The 12,940-nt window shown below is 43.2% G+C and overlaps 1 protein-coding gene across 2 annotated transcripts in view; it reads left to right on the top strand.

Annotated features, from left to right (window-relative positions):
* Tnn (tenascin N) overlaps window positions 1-12,940 on the top strand; it is a 68,833-nt gene that overhangs the window by 37,554 nt on the left and 18,339 nt on the right. For both annotated transcript variants that reach the window (XM_006973813.4, XM_042258399.2), the window contains 6 exons: window positions 1,567-1,830; window positions 2,857-3,120; window positions 7,132-7,395; window positions 10,290-10,420; window positions 12,078-12,210; window positions 12,605-12,756. In XM_006973813.4, the coding sequence (XP_006973875.2) occupies window positions 1,567-1,830; window positions 2,857-3,120; window positions 7,132-7,395; window positions 10,290-10,420; window positions 12,078-12,210; window positions 12,605-12,756 (1,208 nt within the window). The remainder of the gene's footprint in view (window positions 1-1,566; window positions 1,831-2,856; window positions 3,121-7,131; window positions 7,396-10,289; window positions 10,421-12,077; window positions 12,211-12,604; window positions 12,757-12,940) is intronic.

Here is a 12,940-nt window from a genome sequence, read left to right as displayed (position 1 = left end):
GAAGACACTGTTTCTCTTCAGGTCCTCTTCAACTTCTGACTCTTACAGTCTTTCTGTCCCTTCTTCCTTAATGGCCCCTAAGCCAGGATGTGTATGATATAGACGTCGCAGTTGTGGCTGAGCACTACACAGACATTTATTCTCTGTACTGTGACCAGTTTTGAGTGTCTACATTAACGTCTGTCCATATACAAAGAAACTTCTTTGATTAGGCTGAACATTTGTTATACATGGATTCATATATCATGTGGCCTTTAGCAATTTACTTTTTTTATTTAATAGTATTCCTCAGGATCTTCTGCATTGTAGCATTAATCCATTCTTAATTTTGGTATTGGATATTTCATTGTATGGCTACATAATATTTTGTTTATCTATTTGTCATTTGTGAATATGTGAATTGTTTTCTTTTCTACTCTTGTGAATAATGATACGATAGCATTTGTGTGCTAGTTTGTTTTCAAAGATATATACCTAGAATAGAATTTCTGGATCATTTTCTTCTTTAGTCCTTTAATTTTCAGTATATTATATATGCCAGTATAATTATATAGTGTTTATACCACTTTATATACCCACTAGGAATAAATAAGGTCTTTTTTCTCTCCTTAGAGGAATTTGTTGAGTTGATAGTCACCCCCCCCCCGTTTTACCTTTAGAAAAAACAAAAACAAAAACAAAACAAAAATCACAAAACCCTCAAATCCAGTGAAATCTTTGATTTCTACAAGACATATAGATACTTAATGAAGGTGGGATTTGACTCATGAGGTATTCATGGAATATTGACCTACCTTATTACCTAGTTCAAGTTCCACATTTATGGAAAAGGAAACTGAGGCACACTCAGAGCAGCTGAGCTGTCCAAGTTTATAGCTGGTCAATGGCAGAACTGGCATGAGATTGTTTACTGACTATAACCTAATGCATTTTCTGTCCTTCAGCTGTTCTTCTGGGGTTGGGACTGGAGCACAGCCCCTCTAACTCTGGATATGGTGGCCATTCCATTGTCCCCTGTAGCAAGCTTTCTTGTTGGACTATCTTTGGGCCTCCAGCCTGCAAATAATGCCTCAGAGACTTACTATTAATTATGAAAGTTTGGCCTTAGCTTAGTCTTTTTCCCAACCACCTCTTATAACTTAATTAGCCCACATTTTTTAAATCTATGTTCTGCCACAGGCTTGGTTACCTCTTCTTAGTATGGCATATCTAACTTGCTCTGAGTCTGATGGCGAAATTGCATGCCTAGATTCCTCCTCCTCTTCCCTTCCTCTCCCTGGAATTACTACCTATCTCTCCTGCCTAGCTATTGGCCATTTAGCTCTTTATTAAACCAATCAGAAGGCATCTTAGGCAGAGACATGTCTTTATAGTGTAAACAAATATTCCACAACAGTCCTGTTCTTCCTCTTTGAGGACCCAAGAGTCCAATTGTGGTTTCTGTCTGTGAAAACTGAAAATACGCTTATGACATGGGACCTAAGAACAGGAAACTCAGCCTAAACAAAATGGCCTCCATTTTTGGTGTCTATTCTAGTGTTTATTGACTAGCGCTTTTCTTTTCAGATATTGATAGTCCCAAAAACCTGGTGGCCAACCAGGTGACAGAGACCACTCTCAGTGTCTCCTGGGACCCGGTACAGGCTGACATTGACAGGTACGTGGTGCGCTACACCTCTGCTGATGGAGAATCCAAAGAATTTCTGATTGGGAAGGAACAGAGGAGCACTGTCTTGACAGGCCTGAGGCCGGGTGTGGAGTACAAGGTTGAAGTGTGGGCCCAGAAAGGAGCCCGGGAGAGCAAGAAAGCCAACACCGAAGCTCACACAGGTAACCAACAGCCCAGTTTAGAGGGACAAGTTTGGGGGAAGTCAGGTTTTAATTTTTCCCTCTGATACTGATGATTATTGATGATTTTTGAAATGATGGGTGATTTCTCCCATAATCAGCTTCACACACCATCTTTTACTTCCTTTCACGTGGTTTTCTTATGTGCTAGACTTTCCAAACAGCCTCCAAACTGTCTGGACGACTGTGTGTACAGTTCCTCTTTAGGTGCATGAATCTTTCCCTAGAGATGTTGTTTTTGGAGTCTTTGTGAAGGATACCAGAACATTTTAAAAAATTAAATTTTACTTTAAGATTCTAGATTTTAGGACTGCTGTTGCAAGTAAAGGTTTGCTTTTCAATATCCAAGTCATATTTTAATTAAAAAACAAATTTGCCTCTGGAAATGACAAGTCCTCTGAGAGGTCTTGACTGTCATGCTAATGGACACAAACTTGTTTGTTCTTTTTTGTTTGCAAAAACCTTGATATTCCTTACCAAATGAGTAAGAAATCCGTTTTGCCCAACTTCTAGTAGAAGACATACCCTAGATTTTCAGATTCTGGTTGGTTGGGTTTCTACTTGAATTGGGCAGTGTTCCTGGGAAGAGGTGTGCACACGTGGAGCAGAAATAAAAGACAAATAACAGACACTAAAGAACAAACCCCCACCCAAATGGGAGTGTATGAGATAGAAAACCACAGGAAATTAAAACTCTCACCAGTCAACATGGCTGGCAATTTCTGCATCCTGGGCCTGTTAATGGTGCATTTTGATTTATTATCATCATCATCATCAGAGAGAGAGAGAGAGAGAGAGAGAGAGAGAGAGAGAGAGAGAGAGAGAGAGAGTAGGCACACAGGCCATGGCACATGTGTGGAGGTCAGAGGATAATGTTCTAGAATTAGTCCTCTCCTTCTCCATTTCCATCAGTTTGGGGATCATACTCAGGCTGCCACACTTCTGGACAAGAGCCTTTACTGACTTGCTGACCCAATAGCACATACTGACTAAGACTTTTCCTTGTAGACATTGACAGTCCCAAAAACCTGGTGACCAATCAGGTGACAGAAAATACAGCCACCATCTCCTGGGACCCGGTGCAGGCTGATATTGACAGGTACATGGTGCGCTACACATCTGCTGATGGAGAGACCAGGGAGATTCCAGTGAGGAAGGAGAAGAGCAGTACTGTCCTCACAGGCCTGAGACCGGGTGTGGAGTACACCGTCCAAGTATGGGCCCAGAAGGGGGCCCGAGAGAGCAAGAAGGCCAGAACCAAGGCCCCCACAGGTAATGAACGTTATTCATTGGGATGTCAAGCCTGCCCTGGAAGATAAGGCATCCTTTTCCTTTTCTTACATGGATGTGGAATAGGTGGTAGGGGGTGAGCAAACTGGGTTAGTAAATAGAGGGTCATCTACTACTGCTGAATGATGGCTCTGGTGTTTTGGGGTCTGTGACCTCGGAGACTGGATTGTTTTAGGAGGGTAACTTAATCCGTTTCCTCTGACATGCAGAGTGCCTGTCAGAGACAAGGTAAAATTGTTAACAACGAAAGGTTTTTCGGTTTATAGTTGTAGAGTCTGTAAAGTCCAAGACAAGAGTTTCAGTGTCTGTTGACTGTTGTCCTCTATCCTAACACGCATAGACAAGTGAACAGATGTAAGACAAAGAGAAGGCAGGAAGGTCTACCTTAGGCCTAGACCTGAGCGGACTTGTCTGCTCCTGTGGAACGACATTAGTCTTTTCATGAGAGCAGACCTAATTACGAACTAATCATCTCTCAAAAGTTCTACTTCTTAAAACTTTACTGAGGGTTTTGATGTATAAAGAAAAAGGAAGAAAGAAAAACACCAAAAGAAAAACAACAAAACTTCCATTCACTTTTAAAGAGAAAAAACCAAATACTATAATAGACCCTCTGCTGAGCGGCCCTACTAATGCCTTGAAACTTTTTCTGTAGCATATGTCCTCAACTGTTACTGTTTCCTAGCTACTGAATATTGTATGAGCTAATGTAAAATGAATATAGAAGTTCTAAAATTATTGGGTTAAAGGACTGTTTTGAGACAAGCTGTTCCATTAGAGTTGACAGTAGAAACTGTGTGGTATAAAGTTACTCTCATCACCCTGGGAAGTGGGGGCCCTGTGTCTAGTATGAAGCCGACTTTACATCATCATTTTTTAAAGTGCCAGGTCTAGGGACAGAGTGATAAACAACAAAAAAAAGTATGATCTCTGCTCTCCTGACGTGCAGTGGGAGAGACAGGCAATAAACACAAGGAAAGCTTCTAACTGTAAATTATGATAAGCCCTATGAAGGACATGAAAATGGTGTGGGTCTGGAGAGCAGTGGGTTGTGAGGCGCAGTGTTTAGATGGCGTGAGTGTGTAGTCATGGGATATGCATTGTCAGATACACCAAAGAAATGGCTAAGCAAGAATGGAGTTTCTATAGAACAGTATAAGTGCTTAGAGCTGACCTGGTAGCTCCCTCTGCAGGAGACCGGGCTCCTTGGCTGTTGCATATCAGTCACCCTTAGGGAACCATGTTCATTTACTTGGTAAACATACATCTGTATTTCAGTGGGACAGGGCCTTGGAAAGGGCAGGGCATGACTTGGACACTGTACACATCAGTTTTCAGATGTTCTCTCTCAGATTCGAGATATAGTGCCAGGACTCACTGCTAGGCAGTCTAGGGAATGTGGACCTCAGATGGATGGCCATGTGCTTAGCTTTGACTCTGCTATACGGTCCTGTTAAAGTGTCCTCTAAAACTAAAAAAAAAAAAAAAATCCTAATATAATTAGTTAAACATAAGTAAAACAAATTGTTTATTCAGTCAGACTAAACACATTTCAAGTTGTCCGTAGCCACCGGACTAATGGCTATGTGTTGGACAATACTGAGGAGAAGCTGGCCAAGTCTGGCTTAAGTAAGAGCATATGTTAGGAGTCTGATCTGCAGTGAGAGGATCAAGGAATGGAAAGAGGTGGGTATATTGGAGCAATTGTCCTGAGATGAGGTGGGAAGGAGCAGCATTGTGAGGTTACACAGGAGCACTGGGTGCCTGAAGGAACAACTGTGCCCTGTCTATGGACTAGAGACACAACACAGTATCCATTTCAAAACAGTTCTCAGGACACAGTGAGAATAAGTTGAAGAAATGACAAAGAAGGAAAAGAAGTTGCTGTTAAAATCTGGGTGAACAGTGATGTTTGGATAAGGGTGATGGCGCCAGAAGTAGGGAAAAGGGGTTGGCTGACAGCATATTTTGGAGATACAAACAATAGTACTTGTTGACCAATAAGACATGGAATATGGAACAAATAAGTAATCAAGTATAACCATGTCTGATTTGAGCAACATGGAAGATTTCTATTTTTTTTAAAGAAGATAATATGTTTGGAGATAAGAGGCCAAGAGATATTTGTCTCTTTAGGGAGACAATCAAGACTGAAATATTTAAATTTGAGATACAGGTGAGGGTTTTTTTTTTTGGCTAAATGAATGGTTAGTTTTTATTAGTTCCACAAATATGTACTGAGTGTGTGAGATGATCCAGGCATTGTAGTGGGTATGCAATAGTACGTGCAAACCAGGGGCTAACAACTGATCTCCTGTTCCACAAAGACAGCCAGTAAGTATTTCAAGCCACAGACATGGTAGGATCATAGTAGTGAGAAATGGGGTGGGAGATAAGAAGAGAGGCAAGGAAGAAGGAAGGGTGAGAGAGAAAGAGAGGGAAAGGAGAGAGAGAGAAAGAGAGAGAGAGAGAGAGAGAGAGAGAGAGAGAGAGAGAGAGAGAGAGAGAGAGAGAGAGAGAGAAAGAGAATATCCAATCCAATATTTAGATGCTCCAACATATGAAGATTGCAAGCAAAGAGCTGAAGAACAAGCAAGGCAGAGGGACCAACAAATTTAAAAGAACATTGGAAGAGTGTGAAATTATAAAAGGCAAGAGCTAAGAGTGGTCCAAGAATGGAATGGATCTATTCTATAAAATGCTACTCAAAGATTGAGTAAAGGCTGGGCATGGTGGCACACGTCTTTAATCCCAGCACTTGGGAGGCAGAGGCAGGCGGATCTCTGTGAGTTCGAGGCCAGCCTGGACTACAGAGTGAGTTCCAGGACAGGCTCCAAAGCTACACAGAGAAACCTTGTCTCGAAAAACCAAAACCAAAACCAAAACCAAAGATTGAGTAAACTGAGGATGTCAAGTGTCCCTTAGAGAGTTGTCCATACAGAAATTTTCAGTGACCTATACTAGCAGAGTTGGTGCAGGGCCATGTTGGAGTTGAGGCTTGAATGAAAGGTGAGTGATGCTGAGATAGACAGATCCTCCTTTGGTTTGTTGGTTGAGAGGTACAGAGAAATGGCATGAAGTATGTAGAGAAGGGAGCTCCTGGAGCTTGATTTTCTGAGACGGATGGTAGAGAAGAAAATATTAGTATTCAAGAGACAGAGAGAGGAAAAGAAGAAAGCCCTGGAGATGGTGGGAGAAGACCTCACAATTCAGAACAGAGAGGTCTTGGTTTGAAGACAAGCAATGGGGATGAGAGTCTTCATTTCTCTTCTTTTATGAGTCAAGGGAGCTGGAGGGTAGTTGGTGCACAGAGTAGGTGCAATGGGGGAGCCTATAGGAGGTTGTTCCAACTGCAGTTTCAGTGGCTTAGCTAGTTCAGGTTTTCACTGTGATGCTGGTGAAAACTGGGTGGACAGAATTTCCAGACTGTCAAATAGAGAAAGGATCTGGTTCCTTCCCTTGTGATATCTAGTATCTTGTGTTCCCTGGAAAATGGAAACTGGGGGACTCTTATGGGCCCACCTCTCTCTCTCTCTCTCTCTCTCTCTCTCTCTCTCTCTCTCTCTCTCTCTCTCTCTCTCTCCTTCCTTCCTTCCTTCCTTCCTTCCTTCCTTCCTTCCTTCCTTCCTTCCTTCCTTCCTTCCTTCCTTCCTTCCTTTATTCCTTCCTTCTTTCCTTTATTCCTTCCTTCCTTCCTCCCTCCCCCTTTTCTCATTCATTTATTTTTAAAAACAGAGCCCCACCATGCAGCCCTGGCTGAGCTTGAATCTGTGCTCTTCTTGCCTCTGAACTGTTGAGATTGCAGGAGTGGACACTAGATCTGCTTTACTCCTGTATTCATGAGAATTATACAATATTAGTGATAAAATTGTACCGGTAATAATTATACTGTTATTAGTTAGCTCTCTTGAATGGAGGGAAACTCTTGTGGAAGGGGTGGTGAGATGCCTTTCATGGTTCTGAAATCAGCCTTTTCTAAACCTTAAAAAAAAGAAATTGACAGCCCCAAGAACTTGGTGACCAACCGGGTGACCGAGAATACAGCCACCATCTCCTGGGACCCTGTGCGAGCCACCATTGACAGGTACATGGTACGCTACACCTCTGCGGATGGAGAGACCAAGGAGATTCCGGTGTCAAAGGACCAGAGTAGCACTGTCTTGACGGGTCTGAAGCCAGGCATGGAATATACCATCCATGTGTGGGCCCAGAAGGGGGCCCGGGAGAGCAAGAAGGCTGACACTAAGGCCCTAACAGGTACTGCGACACTTCACTCTTGCCAAGAGTGAATCTTCCTCTATAAATAGGGTGAGAAGGGGGAAGCAGGGGGGGGGGGGGAGGGATGATGATGATTGCTTTATCTGAAGATGTTTTCCAAGTGGTTCCCCGATGACTTTGTTTGTATGTTTATGTGTCCATGGGTTCATGTGTACGTATGCATGTGTGCATGTGCATGGAGGTCAGGGGTTGACATGGGGTGTCAATTGCTCTCCACATTATTTTTTGAGATGGTTTCTCTTTGATTTGGCTAGGCTGTCTGGACAGTGAAGTTCAAGGGATCTACCTGTCTCTACCTCCTCTACCTTGAAATTACAGACATGTGCTGTTGTCCCTGGCTTTTTATATAGATAGTAGGGATCTGAACTTAGATGCTCATGCATGCATGTGAAGTGCTTTACCCACTGAGCCTTCTCTTCAGCCTCAGAGTTATCTTTTTGAGGTAGTACTTTGACAGGTCAGGTAGGATGGAGGTCACACGGAGTGTAGGTTGTGTGAGTTATTCTTCCTCAGACCTATCTGCTGAGCCCAGATGCCAGGATCTCTGTCCCTGCTTTGTATTAGAAACGGAGTTGGGTCTCAGTTCCTGCTGGGAGGAGAAGGAAACAGGAAGCTAGTTTCAGTCTTTCAAGGTGGAGATGGAGGTGATGGTGGAGCATCCTCCTCCATGTCATCATCTGTGGATGACCAAAGGTGTCTGGGTTGCAAGTGAATGTGTGTGATGGGGCGTCTGGGCACAGACGAGCATTGTGGAACTGGGCCTCCGTGGGACCCAAAGTCTGTGAGCCCTTCAGGCATTCTGAACAAGGTCCATTTACCTCCTCAGTAGAGAAACCCTAAATTTCTTGATGGTTTTTATTAATTAAAATTAGCTAGCATTAAAAAATCCACATCAAAATACAAGAACAAAAGAAATTCACATTAGAAAATATGTATAAAACAAACCCAAAACAAACCCCAATTTATCTTTTTCCCTCATCCCAGACTCTCTAGACTCCTGTGTGGCTCTAGCAATGGATGACTATTGTCTTTCTTCCTCTGCTCTGTGACTCTCATCCTCTCTCCTACCCATCCCCTCGTCCTCCTTTATCTTCTCTTTGCTTCTCTCCTTCCCTCCTCCCTCCTTCTTCCCTCCCCTTCTCTCCCTCCCTCCTTCCCTCCTTGTCCCTCTCTTCCTCTGTCTTCCTCCTCCTTCTCCTCCTCCTCCTCCTCCTCCTCCTCCTCCTTCTTCTCTCTCTCTCTCTCTCTCTCTCTCTCTCTCTCTCTCTCTCTCTCTCTCTCTCTCTCTCTCTCTCTCTGTATGTCTGTGTGGACATGAGCATCCATAGCACACATGTGGGTCAGAGAACAACTTGCAGGAGTTGGTTCTCTCCTTGCTTCATGCAGGTTCTGGGATTGAACTCAGGTTGTCAGGCTTGGTGGCAAGCACCTGCTGGCAGAGCCATTTTGTCAGCCCTGCTTTTCCCAATTTTAAAGACAATAATGATATTTTTATCTTCCTGCTTCATAGAAATATGAAAGTAACCAAATCAGACATCTCAAGTCCACAGCCAGGGGACAGTTGTGAATCAAAGAGGAGGCAGAAACTACCTTAAAATATTTAAATAGCTATGCCCTCCTTTGATTCTGAAGGAATTTCAGTCTCTCTATGTGATGGATAAAGTATGATCCATGCCAGATGCTATGCTTTAGAAAATCAAACCAAGCTGATATTACAGAGACTCAAAATTTGTCAAAACAACCTAATTCAAAACAACAGCTGTCTGATTTCTATTAAAATACTGCAATTCAGTTCTCAGCTGAAATGCTACTGGGCAGAAAATAGCCTGGAGATGTCTTTTTGGGAAGTTCTAAATTAAAATTGCCTTTCATGATATTTTTTAAAATGGAAATTTCCATTCATATCTTGTTTGCTTAAAAAATATGAGCATTCTAACCAGCTTTGGTGAGAATTAGTATTTTTGCTGAGCTTTTGTTTTCCTGGTCTACATGTGCATGCTCACAAACCCATGCATGCTCTCTGGTACATACTTGCATACCTGTGCATGCCCTCTGGTACATACTCACATACATGTGTATGCCCTCTGGCATTTAAGTAGGCAAGGTGTCTGCACCTTCATAGCTAACAACCCTACCACCTTTCTTCCTGAGTCCCGGAAGTCCACTCTAAAGTCCAGGAAGGCCTCTGGCCTCATGCTCTCTGAAATCCTCCTGGTTCAGCCTCTTGAATCCTGGAATGATAGGTATGCATGACCACACCCAGTTTCTTTCTGTTTTAACATATAATATTATCTCTTATTTCTGTACTGGGTATGAATTGAAGGGCACACACTTAGGTGTTTAAGAAATAGAATTTTGTATTTTTATGCTAATTTAATTTTATCCCAAATCTCCTTACACATTATGGCTCCTAATTTCAGCATGTAAGTTTGGGGGATTTCTCAGTGCTGGACATTAGAGGCACACTCACTTTTCATTACCTCTCCATACAATGTTCTCTGGGCAATCCCTAGGTTCTGTGTGCAGGGCCCTTTCTAACCTGCAGCTGTCATCCTTCCAAACCGCACAGGGAGCTCCGCCTGTGTGCCAAATTACACTCTTCATATTCACCACTCTGGGAATCCATGAGGGAAACAAGGCCCAGGGTCCCTCCCTCTAGAGACTACTCAAAGCCATATTCCTAAATCCTCTTGACTTCCACAGGTCTGACTTTTAGAAACAAAGGTTGGGAGGGCTCTGAGCAAGAACAGGACTACCAACTGCTTAAAGGCAGGGAGAGAAATGGAAAAATACATAGAAAAAAAAAAAGAAAACAAATCACTCAAAATTATGTATATTTTAAGAGTAATTATTACCTGGCTTCTCATTTACAGAAATTGACCCTCCCAAAAATCTTCGTCCATTTGGTGTAACACATTATGGTGGGGTGTTAACCTGGATGCCTCCCTCTGCTCAAATTGATGGCTACATTTTGACCTACCAGTTCCCAAATGGCACAGTGAAGGTATGAGGGTTGCTTCTATTTCTCTTGGTGCCTTCTCTTCACAGCCTCCTTGTAGAACAAGTTGGCTTGACTTGTTGATTCCCCATTGCTAAGGGATGTTATTTGTGAATACTATGTTCTCATTGTAAGGACTAACCTCTGTGCCTGTTCCTAGCTGACTGCTACACATTTGGGGGCTGTGCATAGACTCCATTTCATTGTTCACTTGTTCATCGCTTATTCTGCTGTTCTAGGGGCTCAAACTCAGGATGGTGTGCACACTAGATACGCTCTGTGTCACAGAGCTCTACTGTCAGCCCTGATATTGCTGCTAGTTCCTCCTCCTCCTGCTTCTCCTGCTCCTCCTCTTCCTGCTCCTCCTCCTCCTGCTCCTCCTGCTCCCCTCCTCCTCCTCTTCCTGCTCCTCTTGCTTCTCCTGTTCCTCCTCCTCCTGTTCCTCCTCCTACTTCTCCTCCTCTTGCTCCTCCCCCTGCTCCTCCTGCTCCAGCTCTTCCTCCTCCTGCTCTTCCTTCTCTTGCTCCTCTTCTTTCTCCCTCCTCCCTTTCTATAAATTGCTGGGTCTGCTTAATACATTTAAGTTCCAGGAGGACTGAGAATTTTTTTGTCTGTTTTGTTTATTTTTTTTTATATCTAAAGCATTTAGGATAGTGCTTAGCATGCAGTTGGTATGAATATTTTCTTTTCTTTCTTTCTTTCTTTCTTTCTTTCTTTCTTTCTTTCTTTCTTTCTTTCTTTCTTTCTTTCTTTCTTTCTTTCTTTCTTTTTTCCTTCTTTTTTTTTTGGTGATAGTGAGGATTTTATCGCAGGGGCCTTATATGTGTTAGGCAAATACTCTAACCCTGAACTATGTCCCTAGCTCTTTTTAATATTTTTATTTTGAGACAAGGTCTCACTAAATTGCCAAGGCTGACTTCAAACTTGAACTCTTTCTGCTTCAGTCTTGAAAGCAGCTAGGATCAGAGGTGTGTGTCACCATTCCTGGGGCCATCAGTAAATACTCACTGAATAAATAGATGACCATTATTTCAAGGGCTAGCCTTCCTCATGAACCTCTGAAGTCCAGAAAAGTTTCCAAACTTGGCCAAATAGAAAATTGTCATTATCTCTCTTTGTCAATAAATAAGCAAACAGATAAATAAGAAATAAGAAGTTAAAAAAAGGATGCTTTGATTTATTCATTATTACAATGAGTACATTCATTATTGTAATGAGAGTCAGTCCAATGTTTATAGAGTGAGTAAGACATATTCAGAAGGATTTCTTGAAATACCAACTACTTCTGTGTCTCACAGATATGATGGCCAGTTTTGCCCTCTTTTTAAAAACATGTTCTTAGTCCATCATTGTCAGGCTGCTGCTGATAGCATTGGCTAGAGTCAGTGTCTCAACGAGTATCCAAAGGCACAAATCTGTAGGCAACCTGGCGTCTTCTCCAGTGGTGGCCATGCAAGGCTTGGCTCTTAGCTAAGCCCTTCTAGCAGGGCTGACTCTCCATGGCATGGCCCTCCAGGGGAGTGACTGAGACTCACCAGGATTCTGGGCTGCCACTGGGCACTTGGAGAGCTGCTGACATTGAGTTTAGTAAATGCTGATGATGCCCAGGGTGCTGGGAAGAGACACTGAATTGCCTACTGTCTGCTACCCCCTTTGTCTGTAGGAAGTACAGCTTCAAAGAGGCCAGCAGAGGTTTGAACTGCAAGACCTGGAACAGGGTGTCACCTACCCTATTTCCTTGGTTGCCTTTAAGGGTGACCGCAGGAGCCGGAGTGTGTCCACCACCCTTTCTACAGGTAATGTGGAATTCAGCCTTTTAAATGACAGTAAGTAGAGACAGGCATTGGAGAGGCCTGGGAGGAGCATGGAGTTATGGAGAAATAAAAATGGGGTTGTGGATTCCAAACAAATTCACCCCATAGTGAAGAGACTAAAAACTGAGTGTTGCACCTGGGAGAGCTAACCTAGGCCATCGAGTGACACAAACCTAACTTAACGGTGCCTTTGCAGAATTGATGGGAGCAGAGAGAGTGAGAAAACTAATACACGAGGCAACAATTGGAAGAGGCAAAATAGTGTAGGATGCTATGAAGTAATTTCTGAGCAAAGTGAATTGCCTTGTGACGAGGAAAGCTGTGTTGTCTCTCCTTCCTTCCCTTCTGACAACGCTGTTCTTCTGCTTGCTCTCAGTGGACGCCCGTTTTCCACACCCCTCAGACTGCAGTCAGGTTCAGCAGAACACCAATGCTGCCAGTGGCCTCTACACAATCTACCTAAATGGCGACGCCAGCCGGCCCATGCAGGTGTATTGTGACATGGACACGGATGGAGGCGGCTGGATTGTGAGTCCTAACTAACAGTGCCCAGAGGAGCTCCGTGGAATCCCTTCTTTCTCAGCCTAGGGAGATGGTCACAGCTGCCCCATGGAGGTTCTCTTTCTTCTCTGCCCATGGGGGAAGGAGCTTTAATGGCTTGCAATTGTTTGGAGAGAGATTTTTATCCCCTTGTAAGGAGAGAACTTAGGGC

This window comes from Peromyscus maniculatus, chromosome 11, assembly GCF_049852395.1.
Source record: "Peromyscus maniculatus bairdii isolate BWxNUB_F1_BW_parent chromosome 11, HU_Pman_BW_mat_3.1, whole genome shotgun sequence".
In the NCBI taxonomy this organism is placed as follows: domain Eukaryota; kingdom Metazoa; phylum Chordata; class Mammalia; order Rodentia; family Cricetidae; genus Peromyscus; species Peromyscus maniculatus.
This window is presented reverse-complemented; position numbering and strand designations above follow the sequence as displayed.